The sequence below is a fragment of the Lepidochelys olivacea genome, assembly GCF_965140295.1.
Source record: "Lepidochelys olivacea isolate rLepOli2 genome assembly, chromosome: 2".
Taxonomy (NCBI): domain Eukaryota; kingdom Metazoa; phylum Chordata; order Testudines; family Cheloniidae; genus Lepidochelys; species Lepidochelys olivacea.
In genome coordinates, this window is record NC_140412.1 from 221307307 (window position 1) to 221322905 (window position 15599).

The 15599-nt window shown below is 46.0% G+C and overlaps 1 protein-coding gene across 4 annotated transcripts in view; it reads left to right on the plus strand.

The window, feature by feature from the left end:
* Window positions 1-15599, plus strand: part of ASNS (asparagine synthetase (glutamine-hydrolyzing)) — a 42180-nt gene that overhangs the window by 11456 nt on the left and 15125 nt on the right. The window contains exons 1-3 of one of the 4 annotated variants that reach the window (XM_084618773.1): window positions 8499-8624; window positions 10825-11120; window positions 14427-14664. In XM_084618773.1, the coding sequence (XP_084474899.1) occupies window positions 10872-11120; window positions 14427-14664 (487 nt within the window). In that variant the 5' untranslated portion in view covers window positions 8499-8624; window positions 10825-10871. The other 3 variants (XM_084618774.1, XM_084618776.1, XM_084618775.1) reach the window with 3 other exon arrangements.

Below are 15599 nucleotides of genomic sequence, written 5' to 3' on the forward strand. Positions count from 1 at the left end.
CTGCTTTATTCAGCATTGTTCTTCCATATCTGCCCTGTTTGGCCTTGCTTAGTTTCAGGCAGTCTGACTCCGCAGCATATTGTTGCAGATCCTCAGCATAACTGCTGTGTGTGCCTCCAGGCGGGGGGGCCAAGGACACTTGGGCCTAGTACGCAGAGCTGCTGCGAGTGCCTCCAGGTGGGAGGGGGGCCAAGGACCCCTGGGCCTAGTGCGAGGGGGCTTCATCGCCACTCGTGGTCTTCCATCCCCTTGAGTTACCTAGTGGCCATGCCCCAGTGTCCCAACAACTCCCCCCTTTGAGAACACTCAACAACCTTGACTCTGACTTTTCTCACTTGGGCTACTTATTTCTTTACAATAGGACTTTGCATAAGCACTTTGTGATAGCCCTGAAAAGAATGACTTATTAACTTTTGCAAAAGGGCCCTAACACATGATACTGCACAGCACAATACCAGTAATACAAGCAATACAGGAAAGAGAAGTTTCAATAGCAGGCTAAATAAACCACCAAGCCAAGACGACAAACCCCAGCTTGAAAACAAGGTTTGCAACCAATTGTTCTCTGGGGCAGTATAGGCAACCTGTGCTCTGGCTTGGGCATGGGCCTCAGCCTGTACCACCTTTTCATAGATCTCATAACTGCTATCATTTACATATACACAACATCGGGGCCCGACGAGGGCACAAACCCCTCCTTGGGATGCCAAGAGATAGTCCAAAGCCAGCCTGTTTTGGAGGGAAAACGTCCTGAGCTGCTGTACCTCTTTATTTAATGTTTTTACTGCTAACCCTAAATCACTAACCGCGTCCTCTAACTCTAAGGCTACCTTCTCAAGTACCATCTGTAGCCTTATAGTATAGCGGCCTATGCATGCCATGGCTGGCCCGGTAAACAGTGGCGCTATTCCCAGTACAGAGCACCCTACAAGCTTCTCGGTTGTGAGGGGATTCTTCATATTGCCCTCCAATGTTGTAGTCAGTCGCCGTAGGGTCTTTTCTCGTGACTCAACAGAGGTGTCTTGGGCATTTCTAATCTTTCCTTTGGGCAGTGTGGCAGTTATTGACAGATGAGGAACTCCATGAGCTATATAACAGCTACCTGTCCAGTTGGCTGGCAGCACCTTGTAAGCCTTTCGGCCACATACAAAATAGTGACCCTGTAGGGCCCAGTAAGGACTGTTTCTTAAAGGGGATTCCTGGGATATTTACGGCTGCTTTGGCTGCTTTTTTAAACAATTTATATGCCCCTAAGGGGGCATCTTATTTTTTTGATTGGGTACAAGTGGGGGCATTTCTAATTGTGCCGTTCAAATTACACTCGCCATAGGGACCACTACAAACCCACCATTGGCTTGCTACATTGGAGATATTAACTGGACGGCAAGTTATATTTCCAAACCTTTCTTTTGTGGTACGATTATTTGTAAGAGTTTCCCTAAAAGGGGAGGAACCATTACACCCACACTGCTGGCTTCCCCTTTTGGTCTTTATCCAATACCCATCAGCCCACTGTGTAATAACACAGGAGCTTTTTCCCACAGGATGCCCATAGTGATCAGATTGGTTTCAGGTAAAACATAACACTCCCTCAGTGAGTACTGCAACTGAATACTCCTGGTCCTGATAGGTGGCTTGCTGTAAAGAAGTCTTATTCCAGAATGGCGAGTCCATTCTTTCCTGCTCTTTGGTGGTGGCTAATTCTGCTAGGGTCAAGGGCAGCATGTCAAGGGGCATTCCCGTTTTGGGGGACAGTGGAGTTGGAGCACATACCCAGCAATCAGTCTGGTTTGTTAAATTAGCAACATGGTGCGCAAGCGAAACAAAGGAGTTATGCTCCCGATATGCACAGTTTGGAAATACCAATACAGAAAATAACAATGTTACCCAATTAATTATCACCAGAGTCTTCCCAACCCAGGGTCTTTAGTACCTGGGTGGGCCCATTTTAGCATTAAGGTGCCCGCTATTTGTGTCTTTTAAACAGTAGCTTTAGCCCGAGATCGTCACTAGATGAGGAGTCGGCAGGTTGGACGGTCCACTGTTCTGCTGACGAGGGGGCAGGTACTGCCTTCACACGAGAGTGATGGATCCAGTTCTTGTGTCCCTCGATCTTTGCCACTGTATGGGAGATCAGCAGGACGGTATAGGGTCCTTTCCACTTTTCCTGGAGAGGCTCGTCTTTCCAGGTGCGAACAAGCACAGAGTCACCGGGCTGTAAGGAGTGGATGGGAGAGTCCAAGGGGAGAGGCTGGGAATCCTTGGTATACCTGTGAAAGAGACAAGAGAACAGCAGACAGGGAACACATATACTGTGACAAAAAACCATTACCCAACTCCCATTCCCCTGACAGAACCGGGGTGCCATTCATAGGCCATGCCCTTCCAAACATAATTTCAAAGGGACTGAGCCCTAATCTACCCTTTGGGAGAACACGGATATGGAGTAGGACGAGGGGCAAAGCATCAGGCCATCGCAGTGAGGCTTCTTGGCACACTTTTGAGAGATGCTGTTTAAGGGTCTGATTGGTATGCTCCACTACACCACTGGCTTGCGGTCTCCAGGGCATATGGAGTTTCCAGGGGATCTGTAAGGCATGTGAGATGCTTTGAATGATTTTTGATGTGAAGTGTGTCCCGTTGTCAGATTCCATCCACAGGGGGAGTCCAAAGCGAGGAATGATCTCCTTAACAAACTTGAGGGCCACTGTTCTGGCAGTGCAGTTATGGCATGGGAAGGCTTCTGGCCATCCGCTGAACCGATCCACTATAACAAGGAGATATTTGAACCCTTGGGTCCGGGGAAACTCAGTAAAGTCTATTTGCCACACTTGTCCAGGGCCCAGAGTGGGATCTAGGGCAGCTGGTGGCACAGGATGTCCCAGTCGGGGGTTATTCTTTTGGCAGACTAAGCAGTCCGCTTGTACCTGGGCAGCCAGGGGTCGGAGTCCGGAAGTGATAAAATATTTTCCCATTAGTTGGATAAGTGCTTCCCTGCCAGCATGAGTGGTTTGATGTAGTTTCTGCAGCACTGGCCGGATTAGGTCTTTTGGTAAGAGGACCTTCCCTTCTGGGGAATGGAGCCATCCCTCCTTTTCCCGGAGACCGAGTTTGTCAATTAGCTGTCTCTCCTCCCCAGAGTACTGAGGGGTTGGAAACTCCTCTACTGATGGGATAAGGGCATGCATATGGGCGTTCTCAGTCTGAGGGGATGGCAGGGTGGCAGCATGCTTAGCCTCTCTATCTGCCTGGGCGTTACCTCTGGCCACATCTTGATCCTCCCTTTGATGGGCTTTACAGTGTACCACCGCCACTTCCGAGGGGAGTTGTACAGCTTCTAGGAGCCGGAGGATTTGGGGCCCATACTTGACTGGGGAGCCTTGGGCTGTCAGCATTCCCCTTTGCTTCCATAGGCCAGCATGAGCATGCAGCACACCAAAAGCATACTTTGAATCAGTAAAAATGTTGACCCGCTTTCCTTTTGACAGTTCAAGTGCACGGGTCAGGGCTATTAGTTCGGCAAGCTGGGCAGAGGTCCCAGCAGGCAAATCTTCAGCTTCCACAGTGTCATGGAGCGTCACAACAGCATAACCCGCCCTCCTTTGTCCATCTATTACAGTACTGCTACCATCAGTGTACCACTCATAATCTGCATTTGGGAGAGGTACATCCTTTAAATCCAGACGGCTGGAGTACTGGACATCTATGATCTCTGAACAGTCATGTTTCTGTTCCTCTGTTTCTGGCAAGAGAGTGGCTGGGTTAAGGGAGGGGCAAGGCTGTAAGGTGACTTCAGAGTTCTCCAACAGCTTAGCCTGGTCCCGAGCAATCCGAGCCTGGGTGAGCCAAAGCCCTCCCTTTGCATCCAATAAGGCTCGGACCATATGGGGAGTATAGATTTGCATAACCCCTCCCAATGTTAGCTTCTCCACTTCCTCAAGCACTAGGGCAGTAGCTGCGACCGCCCGTAAACATGCCGGCCAACCCTTTGCAACCTGATCCAATTGCTTAGAAAAATAAGCCACGGGATGTCTCCATGCTCCTAACAGCTGTGTGAGCACTCCTAGGGCCACCCCCCTTCGTTCATGTACATACAACTGAAACGGCTTAGAGAGATCCGGCAGGTCCAGAGCTGGGGCTTCCATCAATTTTCTTTTCAGGATTTTAAATGCCCTGTCAGCCTCTGGAGTCCAATAGAAGGGGTCATGGTCCGCTCCTTTTACACAGTCATACAGGGGTTTAGCCCACAGTCCAAACTCTGGGATCCATATCCTGCAAAAGCCTGCCATACCCAGAAATGCCCTGAGCTGCTTACAATTACTTGGAGAGGAACTTGACAGATAGCTTCCTTTCTTTTTTTTTTTTTCGCTTGAACGCTGACGCTCCCCTTGCCTTAGCTGTAACCTGATCCCTCTCCACCTCAGACAACAGGGTTCTCAGGAGGATATTACAGTCGTCTCAATCAGCTTGTGACTACTGAGGCACCCCTCAAAGACTGAAATAAACCTGCTTGGGTTCTTGAGAATTCCCCAGCCTGTGTTTTAAAAGCTGCTAAGTCTATTGGATTGAATGGCACATGGGTGTAAACTTGCACAGTGGTAGCCTGACGTCCGTCTGCCCCTGGGCAAGCCACAACCGTCTCGGTAAGCAAAGGATAGAGTACCACCGAGGGGGCAATCTCTGTAACCCGAGGCATCCTACCCTGATAAGGTGGGGATGTGGGGGCCGAAGGGGACACCGGCTCTGCCATTACAGTGGGGTGGGGGTCAGGGGACTAACATTAGCTACTACCGAACCAGTCGGAGTCAAATTACAACTTTGCAGAATTACAGCTCTGTTTTATTTCTTAAAGCCATAAACACTTGTGCATACAAATATTCATTCCATTTACCCATTCACTGACAAAACAAAGCTAATTGGAGGATCATGTTGTAATTAATTGACCCTCCTGGTGGCCACCACTCCTGGTCCTCTAGTTGATATTGAGGCCAATCAACTGTACAGAATCGTTTTAATTGGCTCTTAGTCATTGGATCCGCACCAAATACCTTCCAGTTTGCTAGAATGCACTCTAGGGGCGTACACCGTGCCCTAACCCCTGAGCTCTGTCCCTGTCCCATACCTACAGGGTAACTCTGGGCGTCCCCAGGTTCCAACAGAGCATATAATCCGGATTTTAAAAGGTTCCTACCTTATCCAAGGGACCGGTTCTTCACCGTGGCCTGCAGCTGCTCCTCCCCCATGTCTAAGGGACCGGTTCTTCACCGCCGTACACAACTGCTTCTCCACTATATGAGTGCATTGCACCGTTGTGCCCTCCGGGGTCAATCAAATCGTATCTCCTCCGAGGCCCCCGATGAATTTACCGGTGTGCGCTGGGTGTCGGTTCTCGCCGCAATCCTCGACCTCCAGGAAGGGTCCGGGCAAGGCTAAATTGCAGCCTCGTTGCCCACCCAGGGATGCCAAAAGCTGTTGCTGGCACCCGGTGCCAAGAGGCTAACCAACAGCTGAAGTTGGTTCGTTACCCGGTGTGCTACACCCAATAATCACAACGGGGTGGAGAAGCAGAAAAGTTTATTTGAAGCTTCAAAAAGGTACAGGGAGATTTGAATCTCAACCCTGTACACAGAGCAGGAAGTTACATAGGCTTTTATACTTCCTTTTTCCCAGCATACTTATCCAATAGCAAGCTGCCCCACGTATCCATATAGCCAGCCAATCCAGTTCCCAGCTAGTTCCCTGATTCTCTGTATCATTTGTTAAACTATACATAAAGCTGCTTTATTCAGCATTGTTCTTCCATATCTGCCCTGTTTGGCCTTGCTTAGTTTCAGGCAGTCTGACTCCGCAGCATATTGTTGCAGATCCTCAGCATAACTGCTGTGTGTGCCTCCAGGCGGGGGGGCCAAGGACACTTGGGCCTAGTACGCAGAGCTGCTGCGAGTGCCTCCAGGTGGGAGGGGGGCCAAAGACACCTGGGCCTAGTGCGAGGGGGCTTCATCGCCACTCGTGGTCTTCCATCCCCTCGAATTACCTAGTGGCCATGCCCCAGTGTCCCCAACAATGTTATGGCAGGGAGTCAGTCATTAGATGGTGCTATTACATATTCTTTCAAGTTCCTTTTCCTAGCTTGTGAGTAAATATTTAGTCTTGGCAGAAATGCTGTATTGTCAGTTTTGGGAGGAGCTGTGGCAAACCCCAAGGGAGTGTGGTCTCTGCTTTAGGCCTCTCTAAGTGGAGTTAATGCTTGAGGTAGTGTTGCTGGGAATTAGACACTGATATTTGGGCTGAGATCCTTGAAAATGGAGATTGCATGCATGCTGTTTTTGACTAACTCTGTTCAAAGACTGGTGTTTATAGTGCAAAATAAACAAGTTGCACAAAGAATATACCCAGACTCTGTGTCAGTAATTTTCCTCTAATTGGCAGCTGCCTTGGAAGGCTCTCACCTCTACTACCACTTTGCACCGGGGTGCCAGTAATAATAACAGGAGATGAAGAATTGGACCTTTGGAAGTAGTTTTTGTGAGATAATGGTATGGCTGTGCTTTCTGATCATCTTTAATTGTACCTATTCATGTGTATACTGGGAAAGGGCTTTGATAGTTATATAATACCATAGGGCTCTGGCTAGAACATTTATATCCTGAGTCGCTGCTTTCCTCACAACTGGAGACACCATTAGCGGACTACGCTCAGTGTATCTCAACCTAGCAAGGACATTTTTTGACACTACTGTTTTAATATTTGCATTATAGTCTGCAGCCGGGCTCTCCAATCCCAACCTCCCTCCCTCCCGCCCTGCTCTTATTTTAGCAGAGAACATGAGTATGTGTGTGTGGAGCCCTTGAGGAATTCCACCATGATTTCAACAACTTCCATCCCACCATCAACCTCAGCCTGGTCCAGTCCACACAAGAGATCCACTTCCTGGACACTACAGTGCTAATAAACAATGGTCACATAAACACCACCCTATACCGGAAACCTACTGACTGCTATTCCTACCTACATGCCTCCAGCTTTCACGCTGACCACACCACATGATCCATCGTCTACAGCCAAGCTCTGCGATACAACCGCATTTGCTCCAACCCCTCAGACAGAGACAAACACCTACAAGATCTCTGTCAAGCTTTCTTACAACTGCAATACCCACCTGCGGAAGTAAAGAAACAGATTGATAGAGCCAGAAGAGTTCCCAGAGGTTACCTACTACAGGACAGGCCTAACAAAGAAAATAACAGAACGCCACTAGCCATCACCTTCAGCCCCCAACTAAAACCCCTCCAACGCATTATTAAGGATCTACAACCTATCCTAAAGGATGACCCAACACTCTCACAAATCTTGGGAGACAGGCCAGTCCTTGCCTACAGACAGCCCCGCAACCTGAAGCAAATACTCACCAACAACCACATACCACACAACAGAACCACTAACCCAGGAACTTATCCTTGCAACAAAGCCCGTTGCCAACTGTGCCCACATATCTATTCAGGGAACACCATCACAGGGCCTAATAACATCAGCCACACTATCAGAGGCTCGTTCACCTGCACATCCACCAATGTGATATATGCCATCATGTGCCAGCAATGCCCCTCTGCCATGTACATTGGTCAAACTGGACAGTCTCTATGTAAAAGAATAAATGGACACAAATCAGATGTCAAGAATTATAACATTCATAAACCAGTCAGAGAACACTTCAATCTCTCTGGTCACGCAATCACAGACATGAAGGTCGCTATCTTAAAACAAAAAAACTTCAAATCCAGACTCCAGCAAGAAACTGCTGAATTGGAATTCATTTGCAAATTGGATACTATTAATTTAGGCTTAAATAGAGACTGGGAGTGGCTAAGTCATTATGCAAGGTAGCCTGTTTCCTCTTGTTTTTTCCTACTCCCCCCTCCCCCAGATGTTCTGGTTTAACTTGGATTTAAACTTGGAGAGTGGTCAGTTTGGATGAGCTATTACCAGCAGGAGAGTGAGTTTGTGTGTGTATGGGGGTGGGGGGATGTGAGAAAACCTGGATTTGTGCAGGAAATAGCCAGACTTGATTATCATGCACATTGTGTAAAGAGTTGTCACTTTGGATGGGCTATTACCAGCAGGACAGTGGGGTGGGAGGAGGTATTTTTTCATATTCTCTGTGTATAAATAAAGTCTGCTGCAGTTTCCACGACATGCATCCGATGAAGTGAGCTGTAGCTCATGAAAGCTCATGCTCAAATAAATTGGTTAGTCTCTAAGGTGTCACAAGTCCTCCTTTTCTTTTTGTGTGTGGGGGGGTGTCTCTCTTCTTTCTGGAGAACGTTCTTTGTGAACAGATGTACAGGGCTCCCCTGCCCGCCTCACGGGGAGGCAAAAGAAATGGCTGGCGGCAGGTTGCGGAGTTAAACATAAATCTCGGGTCGACGATGACCCACCCTGTGTACAGGGGAGCGGGGCAGGGCAGGGCAGAGCAGAGCGCTGCGCCCCTCTCCGCTTGGTGGTGAGAGTAGGGCAGAGCAGCGAAGGGCGGCGGCAGGGGGAGCCCCATGATGAAACCTCGCTCTGTGTTTCAGCAGCAGGAAGACGGGGAGGAGGAGCCAGGTTTCACGGGCGCCGCTCGGCAGGTGAGGAGGGGTCGGGGAGACGATTGCCTCTGCCTGTCTGGTTCGCAGCCGTCTCTGGAGCGGGGGCCTCCCTCAGCATCTCTGGCCGGCTGCTGAGCAAGCCTGGCCCGGCGCTGGAGGCGGAGCAGGGGTAACGGGGCAGGGAGGGCGGCGGCGGCGGTAGTTTGCTGTGCCCGGCAGCCGCTGGCTCTCCCCGGGCGGGGCCCGCACCGCGTGGCCGGCCGGCAGGGCGCTACGGGAGCGCTATCGCCGCGCCGCTGCTGTGGCTGGCGAGCTGCTGCCGCCCGGCGCCGTGCTGCTTCCGCCGCACCGAGCTCCTTCCCGGCTTGTGCCCGGCCGGGGTGCGCTCCGCTCCCCCGCTACCGGCTGGGGGGAATGGCGCGCACGCCCAGGGGCAGCTGGTCACTCGCGGGAAGGATGTTGATGTTTTTCTTTTGCCAGCTTCTCCTGTAGGCTCCGATCCTCCAAACTCTTACCCGCCTGCTTAGGGACTGCTCGTGGCACAGGGCTGGAGGAACGGGGCCTTACTTTGTGTGTTGCATGAGTGCCTAGAAGACCCAAAGATTGAGGGCCCCATTCTGCTCGGTGATGACTACACAGAGGCAGACACTGGCCCTACTAAAGTTTGTGGACTAAAGCCCCGAGCCTGTAAACGGATTCCTGCGAGCAGATGCCCCTGCCCACATGGAGCCACAGCCGCTGGGCTTTCATGTGGGCTGTGCAATCCTTAAGAGGAGAGGCTTACTGACTCATTGCTGTGCAAAGCTGGACGCCTAAGAATTGCATCAGACAGAGGATGTGAAGAAAGCAATACGTGTTACGTGGGCTATCAGCGTTGAGACTACTGGGGAAAGGAGGGTTTTTAGACGAAATTTTGCTGAATGAAATGGGCTTACCTCCCGTCCCCCCAGAAATTCACTCCATGGTCAAACCATTTGAAAAAGGTTGTCCTGCGGTGTTAAAGAGACACTGCCAATTTGAAATCTAGTCAATTACAAATACATTGAAAGTCCTTTTGAAGTACCTACACCTACCTCTGAGTCTGTGTGCCAATTTTTATAGCTTGGCAACTCCATTTCCCTGTTTTTTGTTTAAAATTTTTTCCCCCTACTCTCTTGCTGTGTGGAAGACCCATGCAAACAATAGAGGAAATACAAAATAGTGAAACAGCTACATTGACTATGCAGAAAGTACCATCAAGTAAATAAGAGGAAAAACACGTTCCTCTGTTTTTCAGTTACCCCATTTTAAAAGGGAGAATGTCTTCACTAGCAACCTTAAAGCACTGCTGTGGCTCTCTCCCAGCACTGTAAAAAAAAAAAAAAAACACTCCCACCAGGGGAGCATGGCTAGCAGCGCTGGGAGCACAGTCTACACTGCCGCTTTACAGCGCTGAAACTTGCAGCGCTTGGGGTGTTTTTTAACACCCCTGAGCGACAAAGTTGCAGCACTGTAAAGTGGCAGTGTAGATGAGACCTATAGTCTTGGTAATTCTTTAAAAAACAAAGAAACCCCAAACACTCTCCCACCCAACTCAATGGACAGAAGAATGGTTTTTAAGTTAACAGGGTTGCTTGAACTGTTAGCACATTATATACATGTGATTTAATAATTACCATTAACAAGGAAAACAGGAATAAAAATATTGCATATGTGGAAAATGTCTGTTTGCCAGATACAACTTGACATTTGGAATGTTTTGACTTGAGTGGTTCATTTCGTAAGTTAGATTCACTAGATATTTGCATTTGTCAGCAAGATCTTTCAAGAGCCTTTAGTCAAATTGTCTAAACTTAGGGTAACTAAAGCTCTTGCTTATCAGACTCAGAAAGTCAGGTCTGTCTGCTAAGTTAGGACCAAAACTAATTTTTACCCACTTCCTGACCACATCTGATCAACCTATGATTCTGTACTTGGAATATGAGTTTGCATTCTGTAAGCAAGAAACAACTAAAATAACCCACAAACATATTTACTGTATCTAAAACTGAACTTAAACCTAGTTTATTGGTCTGTGCAAGGTATGCTGAAGTTCTGAAGTTGTTTGTTTTAAATCAACCTTCTGTCAACAGGGCCTAAACAAGTTACTTTCTTCATAAGACAGTGTTTAATTATTCATATTCAAGAAATTAAAATATGCTTCATAGGTATCTGTTATAGCTAAAACACATTGCATGATGACATATCTTTCTGTTAACAGGTTCTTCATTTTAAGTAGCTGTGACACAGCCTGCAAGAGATTTCAAAATGTGTGGTATCTGGGCCCTTTTTGGAAGCGATGAATGCCTTTCTGTCCAGTGTCTAAGTGCCATGAAAATAGCTCACCGAGGTCCTGACGCATTTCGTTTTGAAAACGTCAATGGCTTCACCAACTGTTGTTTTGGTTTCCATCGTCTTGCAATTGTTGATCAATTATATGGCATGCAGCCTATTCGGGTGAAGAAGTTTCCATATTTATGGCTGTGTTACAATGGAGAAATCTACAACTTCAGACAGGTAAACAAACAAACAAACAAAATAAAAAAAAAGACTGATCTGTAGTACCTCAGTGCCGGTGAAGATTTGGAACGTCTCTAAAACACTGTGGACTAAAATGTCAGAGCAAATAATCAAATGATGCAACTTCAAAAACAAACTGGGTCAAAATCTGGAGCCAATTCATAAATATATGAGAGAGACTCAGAATACAGTAGTCCTTCAAATAGTTACAGTAAATAGTGACTATGTATAAACAGAAAGAGGAAAAATAACTTAGTAAAGAAGTCTACCCCAATTTTAAGCTTCCAAGGGGTAAGTGCATAGTCAGTGCTTACTAATAAAGAATTTGGGAGTTAGAGGGGAAAATGTAAAATTACCCCCTCCACCCCCAAAAAAAAGTCCTCTTAAATTTGGTATTCTTCAGATTATTTTGGGGGAGCTCTTCTTCTGTCCTCCTCGTATATTATTTATGTTTCTGCTTAATCTCATCATATCAGATGAGATAGGACATGTCTTAAATATTCTCAGTATAGATCAATACAGTGTTCACTGTGGGCCAGATTTTCAAAAGTATTTAGGCACCTAAAGATACAGATGGGGTCTAGCGGAATTTTCAAAACCACCTAAGCAGTTTAGGGGTCTAAGGGTATAGCTACACTTAAAGTGCTACAGTGACACAGCTGTACTGCTTCAGTGTAGACACGCACTGCTGCGACAGGAGGGGTTCTCCTATCGCTGTAATTAATCCATCTCCCTTAGAAGTGGTAACTAGGTTGATGGAAGAATTCTTCCTTTGACATAACCCAGGCTGATCACCATACTTGGGGTTGGGAAGGAATTTTCCTCCAGGGCAGATTGGAAGAGGCCCTGGAGGTTTTTTGCCTTCCTCTGTAGCATGGGGACGGGTCACTTGCTGGAGGATTCTCTGCTCCTTGAAGTCTTTAAACTACGATTTGAGGACTTCAATAGCACAGATACAGGTGTGAGGTTTTTTGCAGGAGTGGTGGGTGAAATTCTGTGGCCTGCGTTGTGCAGGAGGTCAGACTAGATGATCATAATAGTCCCTTCTGACCTAAATATCTATGAATCTATGGTTAGGTCTGCAAAGCCGCGTCTCTCAGAGGTGAGGATGTAGCTATGCTGAGGGTAAGTTCCCAGTGTAGATGAGTCCTGAATCTCATTGAAATGATTGGGAGTTAGGTACTCAAGTTGGGCACTCTTGAGAATCCCATTAGATGCCTATCTGCATCTTTAGGTGCCTAAATACCTTTTGAAAACCTGGCACTGTAGTCCTAATTTATTGTCTGGTTCTACCTGTATCCTTAAAGTTATGCACGTTCATAGGTACCTTCCTGAATCCAGGCCTATATATAGTCAGTCACACCAGCATGTTAAATATGGAATGTATGGGTAAGTAGCAGCTGTGATTGATAGCAAAGGCCTGACTCTGTAATGCTTACTCAGTCACGCTCCCACTGATGTCACTGGCAGTTTGACGAACTACGTGCTGCAGAGTGTGGCTTTTTCAGTGTCTGATTGTTGCGGTAAGCTACTGAGAATCATCCTAACATACTGCAGAGCAAAGCAAATGCTGAGTCCCTTGTATCAGCAGTCTGCAATACTTGCTGTGTTCTGCAGGATGTAATGGTCATTTTCAGTAGCAATGCCCCTCTGCCATGTACATTGGTCAAACTGGACGGTCTCTACATAAAAGAGTAAATGGACACAAATCAGATGTCAAGAATTATAACATTCATAAACCAGTCGGAGAACACTTCAATCTCTCTGGTCACGCGATTACAGACATGAAAGTCGCTATTTTACAACAAAAAAACTTCAAATCCAGACTCCAGCGAGAAACTGCTGAATTGGAATTCATTTGCAAATTTGGATACAATTAACTTAGGCTTGAATAGAGACTGGGAGTGGCTAAGTCATTATGCAAGGTAGCCTATTTCCCCTTGTTTTTTCCTACCCCTCCCTCCCCCCCCCCCCCCGGCGTTCTTGTTAAACCCTGGATTTGTGCTGGAAATGGTCCACCTTGATTATCATACACATTGTAAGGAGAGTGATCACTTTAGATAAGCTATTACCAGCAGGAGAGTGGGGTGGGAGGAGGTATTTTTTTCATGCTTTGTGTGTATATAATAAGATCTTCTAAACTTTCCACAGTATGCATCCGATGAAGTGAGCTGTAGCTCACGAAAGCTTATGCTCAAATAAATTGGTTAGTCTCTAAGGTGCCACAAGTACTCCTTTTCTTTTTGCTTTCTAAAAGCAGACTCTGAACATGAGTCCAACCCTGCAGTTCTTAATCCGGCAAAACTTGCATTGCCATCAGTAGGAGTTATAAAATCATGTGTGCACTGATGTAGTTAAAAACAGTTTGAGTAAAGAGAGTGATTTCCAGTTGGCAAGTATGTTTTTGGAGCTTATTTGTTAAAGAACCATAGGTGAGCTCCATGGTGGCCAATGACAAAACTCCCTTTGACTTCCGTGAGGCCACGATTTCACCCCATGATTTAAAACATATTATCAAAAATATAGTGATAATATCCTTTTTACAGTTGCTGTCTTACAAGTTATTTTTGGCTGATTTTCTACCATCCGTCAGTAAGTACCGTCAGTAGATGGTTGTGCTACTTTTTAAAATTATTACAACACGAGCATGAAGCATACTCATGGCTGCCAAAACTTCTGCCATCTGAAACTGCTTATTTTTGCTTATGGAAGAATCTTAAATTTCACTGAACAAACTTTTGTTTGTTTTGTTTTTTAATTCCTCCAGTTAAACTGGCAAAATGAAATTCTCAGGTCAAAGTATTATTACTGTATTATGCTGGTATTGTATAATTGAAGCAAATACAGTTCATTTCCAAAGTGCTTTAGAAATATTAATGAATTAAGCAACGCCACACCCCTGTAAGGTAGATAAGTAGTATTGTCCCCATTAAGAGATTTAATTTTAGATTAAGTGAGCTCAGTGTCTCTAAAAATCTGACAAGGGTGTCTCAAATTTTACACCCAGCAACTGAAGCCCACACCTTTTGAAAATTTGTCCCTGAAGTGAGTTGCAGAGGAAGTCAGTGGCAGAGCTGCAAATAGAACCTAAATCAGATCTGAAACACAGTGTATCCTTTCCTTTGCTTGTATGAAAACGTCTATAAAGTTTTCAGACTCTTATCCACCAAGTAATCAATGTTCTTTTTTTTTATTAAAAGCAAGTAAATGTCCCCCTCCTCCCCCTTTTTTTTAAAGTAAAAATGAATGCAGTCAGTGTCTGTGAATGCTAATCTTTTTTTTCTTTCTGATAATTTTCCTTAGCTGCAAAAGCAGTTTGGATTTGAATATCAAACTTTAGTAGATGGCGAGGTAATCCTTCATCTTTACAACAGAGGAGGAATAGAGCAAACAGCCTCCATGCTAGATGGTGTGTTTGCATTCATCCTGCTGGACACGGCAAACAGGAAAGTGTTTCTGGGAAGAGATACATATGGAGTCAGACCATTGTTTAAGGTGCTGACTGAAGATGGATTCTTGGGTGTCTGCTCTGAGGCAAAAGGTAAAATCAATAAAGTTAATAAATTTAGTAATCAACTTCATCGTCACCGCTGTTGAGTCAAAATATAAAAAGTCTTGAAGGAACACAAATTTTATTCTCTTGGTGATCGTTAAGGAGATACAACAAAATTATTGGTAATTTAGTATAAAATCATGTGTGTTCCCATTTGTTTTTAAAAAAATATGTAAATAGAACTTGATAGACATTTTATAAAATAGGAAGACATTAGACTTGAATAAATGGCCTTTTAATATAGCTAAAAATCAGTTATCTACTTTTACATAGTTATGGCTGCCAAGTATCTTTATTATCTGATTTCAGATAATATTTGAAGTCTTGATTCTGATAGTTATACAGAAGTCAGGTGAAGTCAATGGATTTATGCCAGTGTAAGTGAGACCAGAGTTTGATCCTCGGAATTCTGACTGAATTCTGAAGTAACTGGTGGGAACCTGTCGAATCAGATCAAGAAGTTTACAGTCCTGCTAAAATATTGTAGAGGAAGAGAAAATACAAATGCTTTTAGAATAATTGCTGTCTCTTATTTGAAAGTTCAGTATCCTTTTTTTTCCTCAGTTAGACCTCATACTTCCACCTAGGGTAACCAGTTAGCAAGTGTGAAAAATTGGGGACTCTTTCTCTCCCCTCCCCCTCCCCCCACTGGGCTAAAACCCATAGACACTCCCGCATCCCTTGCAGGGCAGAAGCCCCTAGTTCCACCACTCCGCCACAGGACAAAAGTGCCAAGCTCCCCCATGCCCAATCTTATAGGTGGAGAATGAGAGAGGGGTACGTGGGGTGCCCTGTGAGCCACACTTTAACTGTAAAGACCCGCATGTGACTCACAACTTACAGTTTGGCCACACCTTCTATATAAGACACCAGTCCTAATATCAGGATGGTCCTGATAACATTGGGATGTCTGGTCACCGTAC